Source organism: Lytechinus pictus, chromosome 16, assembly GCF_037042905.1.
Source record: "Lytechinus pictus isolate F3 Inbred chromosome 16, Lp3.0, whole genome shotgun sequence".
Taxonomy (NCBI): Eukaryota; Metazoa; Echinodermata; class Echinoidea; order Temnopleuroida; family Toxopneustidae; genus Lytechinus; species Lytechinus pictus.
In genome coordinates this window covers 17,545,295-17,568,197 of record NC_087260.1, presented here as the reverse complement: position 1 = coordinate 17,568,197, position 22,903 = coordinate 17,545,295, and the positions used below count along the sequence as shown (strand labels likewise).

The 22,903-nt window shown below is 35.3% G+C and overlaps 1 protein-coding gene across 1 annotated transcript; it reads right to left on the bottom strand.

Annotated features, from left to right (window-relative positions):
• Positions 1-457: 457 nt before the first annotated feature.
• On the bottom strand, positions 458-22,259 carry LOC129278455 (uncharacterized). The gene is made up of 8 exons (XM_064111192.1): positions 22,189-22,259; positions 21,852-22,040; positions 13,071-13,229; positions 11,642-11,914; positions 10,197-10,251; positions 7,315-7,503; positions 5,915-6,214; positions 458-5,407 (listed from the first exon to the last, which is right to left on the bottom strand). Exons 2-8 carry the CDS (start codon positions 21,974-21,976, stop codon positions 4,964-4,966), a joined length of 1,545 nt encoding a protein of 514 aa, XP_063967262.1. The 5' UTR covers positions 21,977-22,040; positions 22,189-22,259; the 3' UTR covers positions 458-4,963.
• Positions 22,260-22,903: the final 644 nt, after the last annotated feature.

Genomic DNA, 22,903 nt, shown 5'->3' with positions numbered 1-22,903 from the left:
AGACAGAAATTAAGGGAGAGGGGTAGTGAGAGTGAGAGAGCATGAGAGAAAGAGAGTTGGGAACAGGAGAGAGAGAAAAGAGAAGTACTGTGGCCATACAGTAGATAAAGCCGGAGCTACTAAACACAGATGGATAAAGAAAAAAGAGGGAATGTATGAGAAAGAAAGAAAATGGTTCATAAAGCAAGACAGCATATTAATTTCTAACTGTACATGATTTTTGTTTGAATATGTTATCTGGACATATATCACCATTAAAGCCGGGGTAACAGAACCAGGGACAGGGGGGGGGGTAGGCACCTGCCCCCACTTATTCAGTAACAAGTACATTAACTTAAAAATGGCGATCAAAATTTAAATGATATGCATACTCACCCCCATTCCCCTATTTAAAACAACATTCCATGACCCCTGTAAAGTGAGGCTCCCATAGAAAAAAAAAGTGAATTCGATACCATTTCTTATTTTGGTTTATAAAATTTAATCATTACTTGCTGAATATAATTACATATTTATGTAAATGGCATATTAAAATAATTATATCATAATTCATTATGTACATGGTATTAGCAGTATTACAGTACCCATGCATCTAACACTCTTGATAAGAATGCAAAAAAAAATTGTATCAGACAAAAGTCGATAATAGTATTATTTCATAAATTGCACCATGAACTTGGGTATAATAGTATAAACACATGTCAGTTAAATGTAGTATTAAAAATCTTATAGACATATTCTTACATACAGATCAATATTAATTTTTTTAATGAAAATAGATTTGATGATTGTACATATATATTTAGGTGGAAATTAAACTCATCCAGAGCATTCAAAGATTGAAAGAATCCATTTAAATCCATTTTTTATAAGCAAACATACAAATTAGTAAGGATAAAAACTTTATACACTTCATCAAATATATCATCACATCATACCTCAATTAATAGCAGCATAATACTTTGGTTTACATTAAAACTAATATAATAACATAATTTATACATTTTACATAAAAAAAGTAAATAAAACTGGCATCAATTTCAGTCACGTATTGTTAACATTACAAATAAACTTGTATAGATTATCTCTTACTTAAATAGTTTTTTTCTCTGCTGAACAGGTAGTAGTCTGCAGGCACAGACTCAAATTGGCACTTTAACCAATTAAGCCACATCTAGAGTAAAGATTAGAATCCAAACTCTCTGTCTGTGTTCAATTAAAGGCAGCCATATTACAAAGTGATCTAGTCTCACTACTTCAGACTCTGCATGTGCACTATGCAAACTGTGAAAACCAAAGGTCTGTGCCTGCAGACTAGACTAGTGGTGAAGGGTGTTCCCTATATTACCTCGTCTATACCGCATAAGCTATCAAAATTCAAACTTTAAATATTTGTAAATATATTTTAAAACATATACCTCCATGGTTTCTAATTTACTAGAAAAAGCCCAGTTTGAATGGACATACAGAAACACTGGCAATAGTAAGTACAGGATGTCCCAGAAAAAAGGAAACTGGGAATCCCAGTCATTTTCCAGCATAGGTTAAAGATTTATGACATTTCATTTACATCATAAAATTCATATTTCCATCTTTATTTTCATATCTACTCCAATATTCACAAAAGTAGATGAGAAAGACGAGTCTGTAATTTCAATGTCAAAATAAAGTTATCCAGGATATTTGAAAAAGGTTTGTAAAGGAAACAACTACATGTACATGAAGCTTGTGGGGAAGGCTCATTAGCATTTCCTTTTCTGTTATATTTCTCAGATTAAATCCCCCAATGATAGTGGATTCAGTCAGATTCACATTTAAGTTCCTTTGCAAATTGTTTCTGACAATCCTCCGTATTTGTTCTTCATAATCTGTCATGTATTAAGAATTCAAAAGATGTTGAATTTGGAAAATAGATTTTACTGTTACTGATGCATGTAAGGTTAAATTCGGTAAGCAAAACATACTTCATGGTTGTGATATCTCACTCTGAAAACAGTTTTTTTCCGGGACACACTGTATTTTAATGTATATACAGACTACTTAAAACCTTAACATTGTTAAGGCCTGGTCTCACTGGTCGACAGACACAAATCGTATTCATAACGGATGCAGCGGACAAGCAAAATTTTGGGGTGGCTTCATCCGTTTTCATCCGCTCAAGACAATGGAAAAAATGGACAAACAATGAAATCACAGTGGACGGATGCTCGATGGATATAGAGCGTATGAAACACGTATACATGCAACAAGTACACAACGGATATATAACGTTTTCGAACGGATGGCAAGATTCTTTTCCATTTTACATCCTCTCTGCATCCATAAGTGCAGTGGGACCAGGCCTTTACACCAGCAGCATCAACCTTCAGCGAGTGGAGGGATAAAAACAAGTTTGTGATATCAATAATTTATGCATAGTCATACCTGTCTTAGCAGTCACCTGTATTCTGAAAACCTTTCTTTAGTGGCCACTACATTTGAAAGGATTATGTGTTATAGAAATTGTCTATGAAGACCACTTGTCTACAGTGGCCACTAAATCTGTTTCCCTCGGGTAGCCTTAAAGGACAAGTCCACCCGAACAAAATGTTGATTTGAATAAAAAGAGAAAAATCAAACAAGCAAAACACTGAAAATTTCATCAAAATTGGATGTAAAATAAGAAAGTTATGACATTTTAAAGTTTCGCTTAATTTCACAAAACAGTTCTATGCACATCCTGCTCCTGCAAATGAGGAGACTGATGCCATCCACTCACTATTTCTTGTGTATTTTATTATATGAAATAGTTCTATTTTTCTCCTCATTGTCAAGTGAAACGATTATTTTTTCCTCCCTGAACATGGGGAATTAGCATTGTTCAGTCAAGTTGGTCCTTACTGTCAAATCTGTAAAAAATGAAATATGGTATAATAAAAAAAAAAAAAAAAAAGTAAGGGAAATTATTTGCATGTCACTGAGTTGTGCATATCAATATTTTGTGAAAAATAAGCGAAACTTTAAAAAGTCATAACTTTCTTATTTTACATCCGATTTTGATGAAATTTCCAGCACTATGCTAGTTTGATTTTTCTTCTCTATTTATTCAAATCAGTGTTTTCCTAGGGTGGACTTGACCTATAATATACAGGTTTGACTATACAATGCATCCCCCAAAAAAGGAAACCGGGATTCCCATGCTTTTTTTCTTCAAAGGCAAATGAATTATATATAATTTACATAATCATATAATTAAATTATCCCTCTTTATTTTGATACCTTATATGTGACGAACATTTTATGCATTAATGAGCAAAAACGAGTTTGAAATTTCAATGTCAGAACCAGGCTGAGCAGATAAATCGGACAAGATTGGTTCGTGACACGACAAACGTGCTTATTTGACGATTGGCTCATTAGCATTTCTTTTGTATTCTTTGTTAAGATTCTCTCACTGATCCCTGAAATGAGAAAGGATCCAGATTCACATGTGAGTTTCTGCGCAAATCGTTAATGATATGCCTCAGTATTTATTGTTTGTAATCTGCCATGCGTGCATGATTTGCTAAGCTATTGGTTTCAAATTAGAGATGAGATTCCACTCTTGCCAGGAGTATCAAATTTATAGTAAAAACATAATTATTTAATAAATGTGAAATCTATCTATGAAAACGGTTTCCTTTTTGTGGGACGCACTGTATAGCAAGAAAACTATCAAACTAATCAATTTAAAATGAAAATAAAAATCTACATGAATGGATGACCGTGATAATATACACCATTAAATTTTACGACCACATTGACTCCTAAACACCATTTGATTTACAAACATTTCTTTAGTTTCATTTTTCTTAAACATATTTCTAACAATTAAAGATCACGATACATTGCACACATTACAGTATTTCAATCACTGATAGTTAACTTCAGTGTAGAACAATTTCTAACACTAGAGACTGCTAACACACTTAGCATGTAGATTGCAGCATTCGCATCTCCAAAAAGGCACAATATTTGCATATTCTTTTAGAAATAATCCCTCTCCTTCTTTCTACTAGGTCAAGCAATTGGCTCGAAGGAAACTGATTCAATTTTCAAAGTCTTTGGTTAAATCTATCCAGTATTGAATCTACAGTCTTCCTTTAATGAAAATTTGAATACATGTATATCATGACTTGACATTTGTGAAAAGCAGCATAATATATTTGTGACTGGTCACATTTTACAGCTAAATGAAATGATAAAAGGCTGCTTTTAGGTTGCACAATGCCATGTCAATAATGGAATGCTTTGAGCACTACATTTGCTTAGCATTGATACCATATGAACATCCAATGTTCAAATAAAAATAATCTTTAAAACCTCCATTTTTGGGCAACATGAGAAATATTTTTGAGCAGCATAAATTTAATCATTATGGATCAATCAGTGGTTGGGCACTCAGACTACGAACCACAAAGTCATGGGTTCAGATCCCATGGCAACATCAATATTAGTAGCACCAAATTGACATGCTACCTACAGGAAACAATTGGTCCCTATATTCAAGGCAATAATCTAATAATAATCTAGTGTTGAAAGAAACTTTCAATCATATGCAAAGTCAATGCTAGGTTTTAAGATAAATCACAAGTCTTGCAATTAATTGTGATTTTGCGATTGATTGCTGGTGTAGTTCTTCTACAACAAATATAATTTGGTTTGCTTTTTTCAATAGTCAACAATGATCTATCACTTGGGAAAAATCCAACAGAAATTCAAAATGGATTGCAAATATTTTCTTGCAACACTTCCCAAGTCTGACATACTTGAACCAGGTGTAGCAAGTGGCTATTGTGGTATGAATAAATTATGACCTAGAAGAAAGTCAGGGCAGTAGCTTAGCCATCCAGAAGCGTACAGAGAATTCAATGCATAATCTTTTAAGCACTTCACAATAATAGGTTAGTATTTCCTATTGCATATATATAGTAGCCACTGGATGCTATGTTGGAGTGCTTTCTTCGGAAATCAAAGGAGTCTTTTCATGACCTACACTCCGATTGTAAAGGGCGTCTTCCTCTGTCCTTTCTAAATTGTAGCTCCTGGCCCTACGACGGTTGAGGAACACCAGGGCTACAATTGCCAGTAAAATCAGAAGCGTACCTCCCACAAGCATTCCTGTCCCTAACCACAAGAGGGCGCTCTTTAGCCCAATGATGCTCGTCAGTGGCGTCACAGCAACAATGACGCATCCACCAATGACATCCATAACACAGAAGAAGAGGGCAAATATGACAGTCCTGAGAGCGGGGGAGACGATGTCAGCTAGGGCAGAAAGACCAATGCCGTTCCATCCATCACCAATGGTTATTCCAAGAGCACCGAGAATAATGTTGATTGGTAGTGAAAGGAGAATGAAGAATATGTACAGAGGTATTTGGATGATCTGGGGGTAGAATCAAATGGAATAATAATCATTATGCTCTTAAAACTAAAAATCATGTATTACTATTAGGAAAAAGATATCTTGAAGTTAACTTGAAAGCCATACCTTTCCATCATAGCGAGGTATACTTGTCCAGTCGTTTGCTCTGGCAGCGACAGTGTATTTTTAAATTTTTAAAAGCACATTAAACAGAACAATGTCAACTGATCGGATGGTCAAATATGACCTTTGCAAATAGAAATTCCCAAGGAAACAAGGAAAGGGAAGGAGGATAGACAGACATCATTATAGGCAAATCGTCAATGTTAATACTGCATCTTTTTTCCCCCAAGAATCCTGCTATGAGGGCACTGTTCATCTATTCATAAGAACTTTCTCGCATTAATTCCCCATTACTTTGTCAATGTGAGGTTTGGTAATGAAAAACCGCTGCGCGATTCCTACAAAAAAGACACGACTGACTTTGAACAAGGTGCTATATAGTATCATCATATGTGTGAAACCTACCTCTAAGATAACGATAGTCCACAGTCTGCCAAGGGCCCCTGCCCGCTTGCCTGCTATATCACTCAGAAAACCCCCCAAGATGAATGCAAGTATCCCAGTCAGAGCCACAATCCAGCTGAGAAAGATATCCGTCGGGAAGGAGGGAAAGTACTCCACAAAGTAGTTATTGAGGTTGTAACTGAGAGTGTACTGGTAACCCATCTTGCACGCAAAGGCAAGGAAGATCGGCAAGAGCACCGACCAGGGTTCTCCACCGAGCGCCTTCAGAACGTTGTCCAACGATCCAAGGTGCTTATTTTCCTAGGAGGGGAAAAATAGCAAGAAATATTTATACTTTAGGGTGGGAAGGGGGGGGGGGGGAGGTTGATGTCTGGAAACTTGAAAAGATGAAATCACCATTCATTTTTATCTGGATTTTCTCAGCAATCAGCTTACATGCATCAAATAGCAAATGTGAAAGTTTATGCGCTGTAATACTGTCTCACATCATTTTCGAACAATTTATGAAATATCGATTGCAAAGTTCCTGAAATTGCCATCTTGCCCAAATTACCAATTTCTTGACTGCACAAACAGGAATTGTACCCGGTAAAGAGATATAATCCGGGGGGGGGGGGGGGGGGGGGTACTCTGTATACTAGTATTGTGGACAGTGGGTATGTGCTACGGAGTGGACCCCCGTTTTTACACTCGATTTTCCGTTTCAGGGCATAACCATTTTCCCCTCAGCGGCCAGGTGCCAAATAAAATCCGTTCCGAGGCATGAGGATTTGGTTTCCCTTCCGCTCCACGGGATACCATTTTCGTTCCGCCCCGTAGTTTATGACGTCATCTTCCGAGCATTCGTCGAGGTGTTATTCTGATCTCGTGGCACTGATCCGTGGGTTCCCGAAGCCTTCAAGCGTAAAGCTTATACAAATTTGAATGGGTAGCGAGCTAGCTGTCTATGTGCAGTGCACAGGGCAGTGCAGTGGCGTTGGCCTGCGCCTGGATACGTATATCATAGATACAGCGCAGCTAGCCGAGATGGACGCACACACCCTTTGATAGTTCAACTGATCCAAGACCAAGGCATTTAGAATGCCCAAGAAACAAGTTCCAAGGCATCAACATTTACTAAAAATCTAGTTCCAGGGCCTCATGATTTGTCATGTTTCTTAGTTCCAGGGCATCATATTTACATTAAGATTTAGTTCCAACATTTTAAGTACCCCCACTTTCATAATGAGCAGTTCCGGGGTCCCCTAATTTTGACTTGCCAGTGGCACATACCTACCACATATTTGGTTGAGTCCCCCCCAGAATACAATTATCATATAAGACACATCACAGTGTAGCACTATATTCACATATTTTGATGCCAACAACAGAGTGCCAAGAGGAACATAAAGAATGCACACCTTCACATTTGATTGAGGGTTCTTGACGGTGATAAGGCACAACAAACCGAGCACAGCGCCCCCTATGCCGGTCGAGATGTAAGTCCACCTCCATCCTATAAGATCGACGACTGCGATGAAAGCAAACGATGAGCCGTAACCTAGGTATGCCCCACTCGCCGCCACACCCATGGCCAGCCCTCGGCGATCCTGCCATTTTAAATGTGAAAGGTAATCAGATAATCAGACATTCCTCGATAAGGAAAGCATTTTGGATAATCTCCCCTAAAAATATACTGTAGAGTAATTTAAAATACCCAAATGATTTCAATGTCAGACAGTTTCTATATACTACTGAAAATTATGGAATGAAGAATGAATTTAAATTGACACGTTAAAATTAGAAAGCTCTATGTTATCTTGGTAAAAATTCATGTAACTTGTAAATGCATAGCAGGTGAATAGCTAGGTTTTCTGATAGTTTTGGGACTAGGACAACATCTTTCCCCAGAAAAAGCTAGTATGTGGCAATGATATGGGGTTAGCAGATTTCATTGCTGCATTTGAAAACATCTTTTCACTAAATGAGTATAGGTAGAGTGGTCTATGAAGGCAGAGTTGCCAAACTTTAAAAGAAAATAGTATTAATCCAGCGGCTCAAAAGCAATAATTTTGAGTTAAAAGTCATTTTTTCATATGTGCTATGCGGTACTATAAATTTCTTAGAAGAGGTACATGCAATATTTTTATGTACCGGTATATATAGAACAGATGCACAATGCTCATAAATGCCAAGTTTGCTAACCCTACATGATGGTTGTCAGGTATATTCATCTAGGGTGTTACATGTACATTACTTTTGTGAAGCACTAGCTTGCCTAGTCAGGCAAGTAAATTTTAAAACTGAGCTATTTATTACTATGTGTGTATTAAATGTGTATATGCCTATTTTACCTCAAAAGGTCAAAAGCAATGATGTCATAATTTGGCACGAAAATCATTAAAAAAATGACTTTTTCTTATAGTTGGCAGCTCTATGAAGGAGCTCCGGGATGTGATTACTCTGATTATGACATGGACGATATTCTACTGTCCATTTCCCATTTTCATAAATTTTATTTCTGAATAAAATGTTGCATAATGGGATAATAATTAGGGTCAATCAGAATTTTCATTTTTTTTTTTTTTTTTTTTTGGGGGGGGAATAAAATTTTAAGAAAAAACAAAAGATTGGCAGATGTTACTTGGGTTGTGGGATTATGGTAACCAATGATTTTTTTTTCAACATGCTATTTAACAGCAGTTGTCATCATCAAACTTGATATCACTATTTAAGTAAATAGGGGTGGTATTCTGAACAATTTCTATTCACAATATTTTATCTTTTCTCAGAGATATGACAGAATCGCTATTCTGGTGGATGTCATAACTTTTGTCATCAATATTGTCATAAATTTTGTCTCTTCTCTTTAGCGTGTAAAAAATTACTGTGGTTTTATAAATGCGCATAATCCCAACACAAGCAAAAGATATGATAAAAGTTATGACAGGGTCTAGCAGTAATACATTTGGTAATTTCTTGTAGTACCAAAATATCCCGATACCATGTAGACAAAATTTAAAGACACAATTATATCTATTAGATGAGATTAATGTTTTGGTTTCACTCATCATCCATGACTATTTTCAAAAATATTTTTTCATACTACAATATGCCCTATTTTTTAAGCATCACCTTTATTCAATATAAAACAAAGGGAAGTAAGATACAAGAAATATAAGTCCAGGTTACTTTTTTTATTTTAGGATGAAGTACAGGACGAACAAGAAATAAAAATTACAGATACACAATATAACAATAAAATTTACATAAAACGATGATACATTGGTGATTGCAGAAAAAAAAATTGAGATAGTAGATCAAGCACATCCTAACAACTGAAATGGAGAGAGCATTTTCCCTCCTTTTTTTTCACCTTTTCCCACATCTTTCTATCTCTTCTTAAAATCCTTCTCAGCTCCCCCTCTCTATGTAATTAAGCACATTAATGTACTGGCAGTCGCACAATGCTAGCTACTGTATTGAGGATATGCTTCACGTGTCCCCAGACCTTCCTATTGGGTAGAAGGGCTCCCACTCAGAACTAACAATGATTTTGATTGGTTTTTCTGTGAAACAATGGGCGGTAATTTAAAGAGAGAAATATGATAGAGAAAAGACTACCAATTTGTGATGATCATAGCGGTCTCTTATCTCGGAGAGAAATGACAAAACTTACGACAAAATTTACGACAGTTTTCCAGAATACCACCCCAGGTGGGTGTTTCATAAAGCTGTTCGTAAGTTAAGAGCGACTTTAAGAACGACTGGTGATCCTTTCTTGTGGTAAAGGGTATATTAATTGGCGATGGTTAGGCGCCTAAGAAAGGTTCACCAGACGTTCTTAAAGGTAAATGCTAGTTTTGGTAACGATATCAAAATGAGTTCGTACAGAATCCAATGAAATGACCACCAAAGTGTTTGTTTGTATAAATAAAACGTATGTGCCAAAGGATTCTAGAAGAAATTGTGTAATTGCTGAGAAATCAGCAAATAAGCACAGGATTCGGGCAGAGCGTCGGGCACGACATTCAAAGCAATAATCATACACTGTCCCACGTGCGCTTATCTGTGTTGGGGATCTTCAGTCTGAACATTTTTCAGCGTAGATTTCAAGATTTCACGAATTTCAGTTTATGTAACTGTACCATATCTAGATCCTGACTGACAATTAAGCCTTGTTTTACAGACTTTCTCATGAAATCAGTGTTTACTGCAACTACTGGAATTTCTCTTTAAAGTCGTTCTTAACTTACGACCAGCTTTATGAAACGGTCCCCAGGATTATAATCACTATACTTACCGGACCAAAGAAAGTCCCAAGTAGAGTCATAGAAAAGGGGTTGAAAGGTGCTTCACTAGAAAAACATGAAAATGGATTACATCTGAAATATATGTACACATACAGTAAGTAATACATGTGTGTTATAATTATATCAAAAAATGTTTATGAAAATGACTGAGATGATTAGTGTCTAATAACTAATAAAAACTTGAAGAGAAAGTAAGAATGGACACAATTTCTAAGAGAACAGATGATGAATAGAAAATCAAAACCAGACACTTAAGTGTTTATAATGAGTGTCATTTTGAACAACGATTATATTGTAAATGTGTAAGTGCCTATTACATACAAATTTTTTATGCTTATTAAGAAATTTGAAAGAAATCCAATTAATCTCTGGTTGTTATATATATCATAAAGCTGCCTGTACATATGCTACACATGAGTATAGTTTATAGATGACCTGTGTTTTGGGGTTCCAGGTCAAATTTTTAAAAATTATTTTCATTCACATCAGATAAAGCCAAAATCAGTGGCCATTTCATGAAACTTGATATAACACATTTATAATAACATTTAAAGAGCTGCTTAAATCATTCAATTTGATTAGCTGATGGTAAACTTGCGATAGATATTGTGTACTTGTTCTCTTTATGAATCTAGACCTTGATCTTTGAAGATTAATGTTCTTGTTGCTAACGATCATTTTAATTACCTAAAATTTTATTATGGTTATACACTAGGATATTTATTTCCACAATGTTAAAAAAAGAAAAATTGGGGGTACGTATCTCATTTAGCACCAGAACAGGTCACCAGTTGGACGTAAGGTTGGGCATGAAGTCATGCATAAATTACAAACAGGTTCTACTAGGAAGTGGGTTATTAATAGGAACTTTTTACATGAGACAAGAATGGTTATTATTATACAATCAATGACAACTACCAAGGTAACAAGGGTCAATACTAATACAGAATACTGAGGAGTTTATAGAGTATCCCCCATGCCTGATTTTCTAAAGAGATGAAAAGGAGGAATAGAGAAGAAAAATTAAGAATGTAGGAGAATGGTGAGTGCTCGAGAGAGATGTGTTTTCTGGATACCTCACAATATCCCTATTTTCTATTAAAACTATAAATGAAAATAATTGTTGGGTCATCTCAACCCCCCATCACATCAAAATACATGGTGCCACATTTGAGGGTTACCCTGCTCATCCAATCATTATCAAGGCTACAACTAACAGTAATAACAATGATTATAAAGTTAATACTAATGGTAGAAGTTTGGGAAACAAGGCCTTGGTTAAAAATTAGCCTCTTGCCCATTGTAAAAAAGATTTGTGTTTAATGCAACTGAATAAATGGCTCTAACTGGTTGAAATTCAAAGTGCGTTTGATTTTTTTTGAGTTGCATTTGATCGCATCTCTTTCTCCAATGGCAACCTTGACCAAAAACTTACAAGAACCCTAAGAGAAACCGCCAAACGTAGATTTCAGCCAACGTTTGAGAGAAACCCGTGCACAGGATGGTGATACTCCAGCAGATGGTACACACCCCAACAACGTTCCGTCGATTGACACGCCCCATCTCGGCAAGGACCGTGACCGGAACCCCGAGAATGCCGAGAACGATGATGAAGACAGGTCCGGCAAGGATCTCATACTCCGAGCCTGTGCCGGTGTACCGCCAGTCACAGAGAGTAGTGTTTTGGAACATACTTTGATTGGTGCACCTTGGATACATTAAATCAACACATGAAACGATAAATAAATAAATAAATAAACAAGACACTGTAAAGGGGTAAAATATCTATTGTACTCAGTGGCAGATAAGCCTGCCACTCATCCCCCCTTACCCCAGAAATGTTGAAATTGGGGAAAAGAAGAGTGTGTAAAATTATTTTTACCCCTCCCCTCTTCCCGGCCCATTGGTGTCATGGGGGGTAGGCAGCTGGGTGTGACCGTAGTGATGAACATGGGGGGGCAGCCTGTCACAGAATTTTTAGCCAGAAATAGCCAGAAAAAGTGGATCCCATGTGCATGTGCCCCCCCAGTCAATCCTGCATATATGTCCGTGAAAAGGTATGTCTTTGAGTTCTGATAGCTGATCATATAACCTTTAAGAAGCTAACTGGGAAATACAGTCGGTGATTTCATTTTTTTCTAACAGAGGGTACTTTATGGGTGGCAGGGTTACAATGTAGGAATAAGGGTTTAACTGTCTTAAGGATATGACCCCCCCCCCCCCCGCAAAATGCAGCAATGCATACATTTAACAGCCTTGTCAATACAAACATGGCCAAATTGTCAAATTGTATACTGGGCCTAATGCATTATTATAATGTGCGAAATCAAACTTTGAGTCTAATAAACTCTTAGGTTGAATGGTTTCAATTATCAATTGCAACTATGAATTCTACATAGTGGAGTATAGTGAAAGAACTTTAGGAGCTTTACCTCTATGAATAGACAAATAATACCCGACATGTAATCATTGTATTTATAGGCATTGGATAGAAAGAACAACTTAAGCACTTTAGTATCTCCCTTCATTAATTGCTTCAGTCTGTTATCAGCTCCTATCCAGTACCTGGGGCATATGTACTTTGAACACAAAGCATTAACTGCACACTGGTACAACGTTGCCTTGGAACTCTTCAAATGTGAATACAAACATAATTTATATGCAGATGTACGGTGACTACAGAATATAATTTGTATCACGTACATATGTAGAGATTTCTTGTTAAGACTTGGGAAAGGGTGGTCAGCGGTCAAGGAGTTCAGGCCAATGAGGGGGCCCACATAAAGGTAAACCATGGAGGTAGAATCGCTCAATGTCAACTTCTTGGTTCAAACCAAAACTGTAGGCTAGGCAATAATACATACCTAATACCATCATCACACAGACAGAATTCTTCAGCTGTAATGTTATCATCATAACCTTGAATGTAAATATCGATGGATGTCTCGTTGAAAGGGGTACAAATCTTGTCTCCAAATTGTAGGTCATTAGACATTGGTTCGATGGCAGCTATCAGTAAATACCTGGGGGGGAAAAGTGAAGCATAAAATTTGTTGCAGACAAGCATTGACAATGTGTTTGGATAATTTGGTATACAATGATGAGAAATGGTATGTAGAAGTGTATCAAATACATGTGGATGAAATCCTCAAAAACAAAGTTAGTTTCTTAGAATTAGCCATAGAAGGACTCTAAATCTTCCTTTATGATTTGGGGAGGAATTACTGGTTATAAAGCTATGGTGACGTCACAGAAGCCTATTTTAAAAAATTATTAAAGGATTTATTAAGAATATATCAACATAATCTTTCTCTCGCTCTCTTTATCTATCTATCTATCGAGGATAGTCTGCAGGCACAGACCCTGATTGAATCATTAATCAACAGCCACAGGGCAGCTCCACAATTATTATGGGGGGGGGGTTTTATTCAGAAAAAGTATCACTTACGTGAGCAAATTTCCCAATAAATAATTTTTTAGGCCTCTGAAAAGGGGAAGGGGGCATTAGCTGGATGTAGTCTGCTGTGCAAACCATTCACTCGAATTAAGGGTCTGAATGTGCAGCCTATAGTGCCTTGTGTACTGAAGGCCCTCTCACTCAGTAATTGAAACAGCAAGTTTTATATGTGCTATAGTCTTTCTACCGAGACCCATTTGTTGATCAAAGTTTCAATCAGGGACTGTGCCTGCAGACTAGGCTCAATGAGCTCCCCCCTTGATGCACCACTGAGTCTAGCACATTATAGGGCCTTCTGTACACGAGTCATTAGGCTACACATTTAGACTCCTTAGGTCGATCGAGTGAAGGGTTTGCATAGTAGACTTGAGATGAATTATTCAATTTCAAAGACAAATACTACCGGCTTCCGATCAGCAATGTTATAGCCGACTTTATACCCGGCCCCTCAAAGAGAAACACTTCCAAATGCAACATGACCAACAAATAATGCAGATACCTATATCAATTTAGTTTTTTCCCATCAAAGACTCCTTCTTGATTTTCATATTTTAGACTACTTGATCAATACGGAAAGCCTAACCAAATCTAGAACTGAAGTGGGTATGAATTATAAACTTTTATGCTGCATGGTTTGGGTGAATAATCAGTCTTTGCACAATTACTAATTGCAAACTATGTTAAGATAGTGGTGTACCCTACAAACCTGTCATAAATTCAATCACATCAAAAAAATATTTTCTGTCAAATATCATAACTTCCATCACCAATCCAAATGCCAAATAGCAACAGAAATAAAGTTATTGATCAGCTACAACTTTATCCGAAGACATTGTCCAAATCTAATTTGCTTTAATCAGCTTCTCATTGCATCCCTCTTTAATACTGTGCATTTTTTGCAACTGTTTGGTGGATTGAAAATAGTGATTATACTACTGAATGCGAACATGTTTTCTGAGGGATGGGAAAAGTTGGACAAATATACATTACAAACAAAACCACCAATCATTAAGGATCAGCTACATTATTTTTCATTTAAATAAAGATTTAAATAAAAATAAACAATTGTGTTTTGCATTTTTTTCTGTCATCTTTCTTTTAAAATAAGCCAGTTCGTAGTTCCATTCAGCGCATGATCAGAAGATTCTGCGCATGATCAGAGAAAGGTCATTTGTACTAAAGTGGCATGGTGGTTTAAAATTTAATGAGATAAGCATCAACTTTGGTGTCTTGATTATTCATATATTCTTTTCAATTGTGTTTTTCATTTGCATCCACAAAGAACAAAAATGCGTCCACGACTGGTATATCACTGCAGTTTGCCAAGTACATTGTACATCATGCTATAATATGCATTCAAAGTACAAATGCAACAAACACCTTCATGGAGTCTTCAATGGTGTGCTATGCTAGTCACCTGGTATAATTTAATTTCTTCATCCTGCTATGTAAGGCATGCATATGTTATATCCTGCTTTGAAATCTGCCTATCATAATGAAATAAATGAAAGGTCATTTGACCAAAATTGTCCCTGATGTAACTACGAACTGGTCTATTCCCTTCAGAACTTTTAAGAATGTTGCATATACAGTATCGAATTGTACATCTATTTTTTCTAACAGAATATGCATGGGTTTGACTACTTTGACAAAACATCAATGCCATGTTGGTTATACCGTTAAAATACTACCTTTATTAGGTGGTCTGTCTATGACAGATCACCTCTTAATTTTGTCAGAATTTTCTTTATTATTTATTTATTTTTAGCACCTATGTTTGTCGCCAACTTTTCTCCAAGTTGGCTGAATCAATTTGGCTGATTTTTCTGTCATATATAAAGTCTGTCATAGAGACGGCATACTAAGCTTTTCAAGGTCATCTGGTAATGATGACGTCATCTACGTGCCATTTTATTATTAAATTCTTAATTTGATCATATCAACATAACGGATCATCAATAATCAATCATATTTACATAAAATAAACTTTATAGGTCAAAGGTCGTCTGTCAATGTCATCAAAGGTCATGACGCGCGCGTACGCGCGCGTCCAAGCTAAAAAAATTCTCAAAATGGCCTATAAAAATTTTTGGGTACGTTTCAGGTCATTTTAAGCATTTCAACATTTTGCACGCGCACGTATGTGCGCGCGTTTTCGTGCGTAACAGCGTTACGCAGCATAAATTTGCTCTTTTTTCTAAGCGTATCTATTATTGATGTAATTCTGATCAAATTGATACCTCGATCAGCTCTCTACGATCATTAAAGGAGAATGAAACCTTTGGAACAAGATAGCTTGTGTGAAAACAGAAAAATCAAAGAAACAGATCAACGAAAGTTTGAGAAAAATCAGACAAATCATGAGAAAGTTATGAGCATTTGAATATTGCAATCACTAATGCTATGGAGATCCTCAAATTGGCAATGCGACAAAGATGTGTGATGTCACTTGTGAACAACTCTCCCCATTATCTTAGTATATATTTCACTTAAACTGCCTCTTTTATCACATCTATCAGTAGATCATTTGTTCTTTCTATAGGAGGGCGTGTAAAACAGATTTTTAAACAATACATCATGGATAAAGAGTTTGTATCACCATTAGAAAAAGCAAAATGCGAAATTTTAGGGGAATTTTATTGTCCATCAAAGAGAACGTTGTTCACATGTGACATCTCACATCCTTGTCGCATTGCCAATGGGAGGATCTCCATCGCATTTGTGATTGCGACATTCAAATGCTCATAACTTTCTCATTATTTGTCTGATTTTTCTCAAACTTTCTTTTTTCCTATTCTTTGATTTTTCTGTTTCGACACAAGCCTACTTGTTCCAAAGGTTTCATTCCCCTTTAATGAGGGAATGAGCACCCATTAAAGTTTGCAGCATGCGTGCACGCGAGCTCTTTCCATAGGCTCTATATGGGCAAAAACATGCCTATGAAAAATTCACTGTAGCTCTTTAAATAGTCCGATGACCCCCAATTTTTTTTTCATATATCGATAGAGTATGAGTTGTAGATTTGATTTCATGTTTCCATTGTCCCTCAATTTGATCATGACGTCATCAAAATCGCGCCTAAACTGAAAATTTCATTTTTTCAAAAATGACATCATCAAACTTATGCAAATTTGGCTCTAACTCCGTGAATATTGGTCAATTTTCGCCCAATTTTGGATATGTTGTAGCTTACATGTAGGTCTTACTCTTTTTGAATTATTGCCTTTATTTTTCATTTTAATAAACAGATCATCCTGAAAATTTGCAAATAATAAAGGCATGATTGTCATTTTTACTCATTTTGCGTGTAATCTCTATGGGACATGACTTTTTCTCAAAACTAGATTCTACATTCCTCTATTTTGTGAGCCATATCTCAATTTTTTCTTGTTAGTTATCCCTGAGCTTTTAGAATGTTGTAGCTGAGATTCTAAGCTTTTGCCAGTGTTGCCTTCATTTTCCGATCAGATGCCAAGATCATGCCCGTATTTCACTTGCAAAATTGGATTTGAGATTCTCGTATTTTGCATACGTGTAAAGTCTATGGGAAATATTTTAACTCAATCGGTTAGGTGTCAGACTGGCATCTCATTCAGTCATGCGGGCAGGGGTTTGAGTCCGAGGGTGAACATGATTTTTTTTAATTTTTTTTTTACTATCTTGCGCACGATCAATTACAAGAATTCTAATAAATAATAGTTAAAATATTGCAAAATAAAACAGATTATATTTACTTTTTTCATATTATATCTATCTAATCATATCCGTCTATCTATCCGCTATCTACATGTATGTTATAAATCTATCTATCTATCTGTCTGTCTGTCTATTTATTTACCTACATGACATATCTATCTATCTATATATCTATCTCTCTGTCTAATATATATCTATCTGTTTGAATATGTCTCTCACTCTATCTATCAATCCATATGTCTGTCTGTCTGTCTATCTACCTACATTGTATATCTATCTATCTGTCTATACAGTGCGTATCAAAAAAAACGGGACAGATTTGAAAAGTCTAAAAAAAATTTGTTTCAAATAATGTTGTCTATATTTTGGTGTTAATAGATGCTCTAAGGTCTTATCTTTGAAATGTAATTTAAAAAAATAAATTTTATTCATGCTTGAGCGAACACGGGACGTTTTTGTTGGGGGTTCAAAAAGAGGCTTGCGCCAGAATTGCAGAATATGTGTAATACAATGATCAGACTTCTTGCTAATCAGGAGACTTCCTCTTGACCTTTTCATTATCTGTGCCACAATTTTCGAATTATGCTGTCAAATTTCATTTACTAAGTTATTTATTTAATTGAATTATTTTGTTTTTTCATTTAAACTTCTCTTACCTTTTAATTTTCCTTCATAAGTAGCTGAGAAAAGAAGATTTTTTTTTGTCAACCCAAGCAAGAAGATTTGAATTATTAATTGGGAAAACTTGTGATTATTCAAATCGTTTTTTTATGTGAAACAAATTATGTTATGTACCTTTAAAAGACATGAATCTATTTTTCAATGGGTCATTAATTCCTTGACCAAGTTTAATTGCTTGACAGGAAACACAGGAAGGGATTCATGTCTTTCAATGACAATGGTGTATTGAGTCAATTTTGAAGGAGCTAGATATGGCAGATCGGGTAAATTGTATTAAAAAGTTGTGAGCGAGCGAAGTGAGCACGCAAATATTCCCACTTTTTTTAATTACAATATCAAATTTTGTGATAGATTTTGACATAATATTTAGAAAATAATATCATATTTTACTTTCTATCTTTCCTTTTATTTCCTGTCCACTTTTTTTCTTGGTCATGATTTTTTTTAATTGAGGGGGGGGGGGAGCAACCCGAGCGCCCGCCCATCTGTGTGGCTTTGTTCAAAAGGCACCATAACCTTTGTAGCACATAATGAAAGGATTTGAATTAAAAATCCATGCTCTCCCATAATTAGGTTGAAAAAAATAATTTTAGCTTGAAGAAGGAATATTCAAAGCTAACAGAGAGCATATTAAAAAGAAATAACAGAATAATTCAAGCAAATAAATAGATCTGATAATGAATTTTGACCGCATGATTTGAAAATTATGGCAAAGATAATGAAAAGGTTAAGAGGAAGTCTGCAAATTAGCAAGAAGTCTGATCATCATATTACTCATATTCTGCAATTCTGGCGCAAGCCTCTTTTTGAACCCCCAACAAAAACATCCCGTGTTCGCTCAAGCATGAACAAAACTAAATTTTTTTAATAACATTTGAAAGACAAGACCTTAGAGCACCTATTAACACCAAAATATAGACATAATAATTTGAAACAAAAATTTTATAGACTTTTCAAATCTGTCCCGTTTTTTTTTATACGCACTGTATATCTATCGATCTCTCTCTCTCTCTCTCTGTCTAATATATATATATCTATCTGTTTAAATATGTCTATCTATCTATCTATCCATCTATCTGCCTGTCTCTATTTACAGTATCTATCTATTTATCTATCTATCTATCTATCTATCTATCTATATGTCTGTCTGTCTATCTATCTGTATATCTATCTACCTACCTACATGATATATTTATCTATCTATCTTTCTATCTATCTATCTGTATGTCTGTCTGTCTCTCTATCTATCTATGTTCTATCTATCTATCTATCGTATATCTATCTGTTTGAATATGTCTGTCTATCTGTCTATCGATCCATTTATCTTTCAATCTAATATATATTTATTCATATGTTTCAATTATTATGCATGTCTATCTTCTATCAATCTATCCACCTATATTTTATTTATCATCCAATCCATCTATCAATCTATCTATGTGTCTGTCTGTCTGTCTATTTATCTATCTGTATATCTATCTATCTATCTACCTACCTACATGATATATTTATCTATCTCTCTATCTATCTTTCTATCTATCTATCTATCTATCTGTATGTCTGTCTGCCTCTCTATCTATCTATGTTCTATCTATCTATCTATCATATATCTATCTGTTTGAATATGTCTATCTGTCTATCAATCCATTTATCTTTCAATCTAATATATATTTATATGTTTCAATTATTATGTATGTTTATCTATCTATCTTCTATCAATCTATCCACCTATATTTTATTTATCATCCAATCCATCTATCTATCCGACTATCCATCTATCTATCTGTATGTCTGTCTGGCTATATTACGTCATTAATGATCTTTTACCCAAAAGCGCGCAATATACATTCATAACAGCATTTTGCGCACCTAGCAGCTGTTACCCTAGTCCCGCTGAGATCGCGCACGCTTTAATAAAAACAACTGTCATTCAAACTTGTCACAATTCACGAATCTTCCCTGAAGAAGGTAGATGTCTACCGAAAATTTGGAGAGTGAATAAAAGAACTTAATTGTTGGCATTGCAAAACTGCATTACTCGTGAATCTGTTTCGCATTTCTGATGTCTTATTATTATTATAGCCAATATGTGGAAAACCAAGATGCTCGTTCAAGGACTCAATGCAGCTAATCTCCACGCCTATCGTGTTTGTGAACGATTGTATACCAAACTTGCACACGTGAGATCGGACATATTCTTTCTTTCGGCAGCGAAGAAACATGATGTGGTCCCCAAAGGATTATTCTACAGATAATCATATCTTTCTCCTCTTTGCCTTAATTTCCTTAATTCAGCTATCATTTTTATGTCCCGCTGAGATCGCGCACGCTTTAATAAAAACAACTGTCATTCAAACTTGTCACAATTCACAAATCTTCCCTGAAGAAGGTAGATGTCTACCGAAAATTTGGAGAGTGAATAAAAGAACTTAATTGTTGGCATTGCAAAAACTGCATTACTCGTGAATTTGTTTCGCATTTCTGATGTCTATCTATTCCTCTAATATATATCTATCTGTTTGAATATGTCTATCTTTCTATATCAATCTATCTCATGGACCTGGCCACGGAGGATTATCTATTGTTACTGGGGGTGCTGTGACAATGCTCAGCACCCCCAGTAACAATAGACTAATCCTCCGTGGCCAGGTCCCTGAATCTGTCTGTCTGTCTCTCAGTCTCTCTCTATCTATCTATCTAGCTATCTATCTATCTATATGTCTGTCCATCTATCTGTATATCTATCTATCTACCTACCTAGATGATATATGAATCTTTCTATCTATCTATCTGTATGTCTGTCTGTCTGCCTGTCTATCTATCTCTCTGTATGTCTGTCTGTCTGCCTGTCTATCTATCTATCTGTATGTTTTTCTATCTGCCTCTCTATCTATCTATGTTCTATCTATCTATCGTATATCTATATGTTTGAATATGTCTGTCTATCGATCCATTTATCTTTCAATCTAATATATATAAATATGTTTCAATTATTATGTATGTTTATCTATCTTCTATCAATCTATCCACCTATATTTTATATATCATCCAATCCATCTATCTATCCGACTATCCATCTATCTGTTTAAATATGTATGTCTATCTGTACGTTTATCTTTTTATCTCTCAATCTGATGTCTATTGATCTGTTTAAATAATTATGTATGTTTATTTGTCTGTCTATATAATATCTATCTATCTATTAAATCTGTTTAATATGTTATTCTATCTGTTTATCTATCAATAAATATATCGATATATTTTCTGTCTCAGAGTCTGTCCATCTGTGTATATAAAATATCATAATCACCGTTATCATCATCTTATTTGCCATCAATCATTATCATCCTCATCATCATCGTAATTTTGTCATCAATCATTATCTATCTATCTATCTAATGTCTATATGTCTACCTATCTAATACGTATTCATATGTTTATATATATATCTCTATATCTATCTATCGATCTATCTATCTATATTTATCAAGATATAATTTATCTACCTTTCTTCTATTAATCTATCCACTTATCAATTATCTCTCCATCTATCTATTTATCTATCTTTCCTATGTGTATCTGTTTAAATATGTATGTCTTTCTGACTGTCTATTTATCTGTCAGTCTTATATCTACTCATTTGTTAAAATAATTATGTATGTTTATCTACTATTACTAAGTACTACTAGGCCTAGTATTTATCTTTCTATGACAGACCACCTAATTCGTCCGCATGACGAATTAAAATCTAGTTTGTAACTGTATTTGTAATACCTCTGCAATCAATTCACCACACATCAATCGAAATTACCTGTGCAGCTGATTTACACCAGTCAAAATAGTAAAAATGAAGAGAGCGTAGTAAGCTTGGCCGCTGGAATTTCTACCACCCTCGGCCTCGCTGCTCTTCCCGCACCTCCCGCCGCACAGTGACATCGTCAACCCGGCGTCATGATCATCACAAGCCGGAGCGGAGCAAAGATCTGACGTCGTCCCCGAGCTAGTTTTGCGAGAGAGGGAAAAGAAACAACAAAAAATCAAACTTCACGTGCAACGCCCAGTTGATTTATGTAAGCTTTAGTTTCCTTCAACCTTTGTTATGGTGTCATGTCCACCTTAAAATAGGAATTTAAAAGAAAATAAGTTACCTATGTCGTAACACCTTTCTTCCGTTCCGTTTCACCTCTGAACAGCTAGCAGCTGCGAGTCACCTGATGTAGTTAGGGGCGTGGCCACCAGATTTGGACGAGGGGATTTCCCTTAACATTTATTACACCCCCTTGTCTTTGATATGATGCATTTGAGAAAAAGTGTTTGAACAGATATTTCATCTAAAATAAACTATCATCACGAACTAGATAGAGTAACATTTGTTTGACACATGGCAACTTACATCCTGAAGAAAAGTTTGTGGTAAAAAATCCAGAAAAAGTAATAAACATGATAAAAAACACTGACAGTGAAGTTTGAGGAAAATCCATCTAATATCAACAAAAACATCATATGAAGTTTTTGCTTTGTGACGTCAGCTGCCCCATTATATTGATTTTTTTTTTAATGGTTCATGATGGCTAAATTCCCTTAAAAAGTATATTTCAGGAGCGAGTGTGAAATGATTTATCTGCTGATAGCGGTGCAGTATAAACTTTTTAACTTTTTATCTTTTTTTTAGAAAATGATAGTTCACTTATTTTTAAGTAAGAAATAAATTAATATAATTTTCTTTTAAATAAAAGATTTTTTTTTTTTATTGTGTCCTAATAACATTGTTTCTTTTAAAGAAATGATATTTCACCTTTTTTAATACTTTAATTTATCTTCTGTATGTATGCACGATAAATGAGGAATCTGCTCGCATATGAC

Bases quoted from the DNA above. Each gene is read 5' to 3' on its own strand.
- LOC129278455 (XM_064111192.1), bottom strand. From the start codon at position 21,976: ATGTCACTGTGCGGCGGGAGGTGCGGGAAGAGCAGCGAGGCCGAGGGT. The intron at 10,252-11,641 runs GTAAGTTTTTGG...ATGTTTTTCTAG, and splicing joins CGGTTTCTCTTAGGGTTCTT to TGAAGCACCTTTCAACCCCT. The intron at 6,215-7,314 runs GTGTGCATTCTT...TTCCCCTCCTAG, and splicing joins ACCCTCAATCAAATGTGAAG to GAAAATAAGCACCTTGGATC.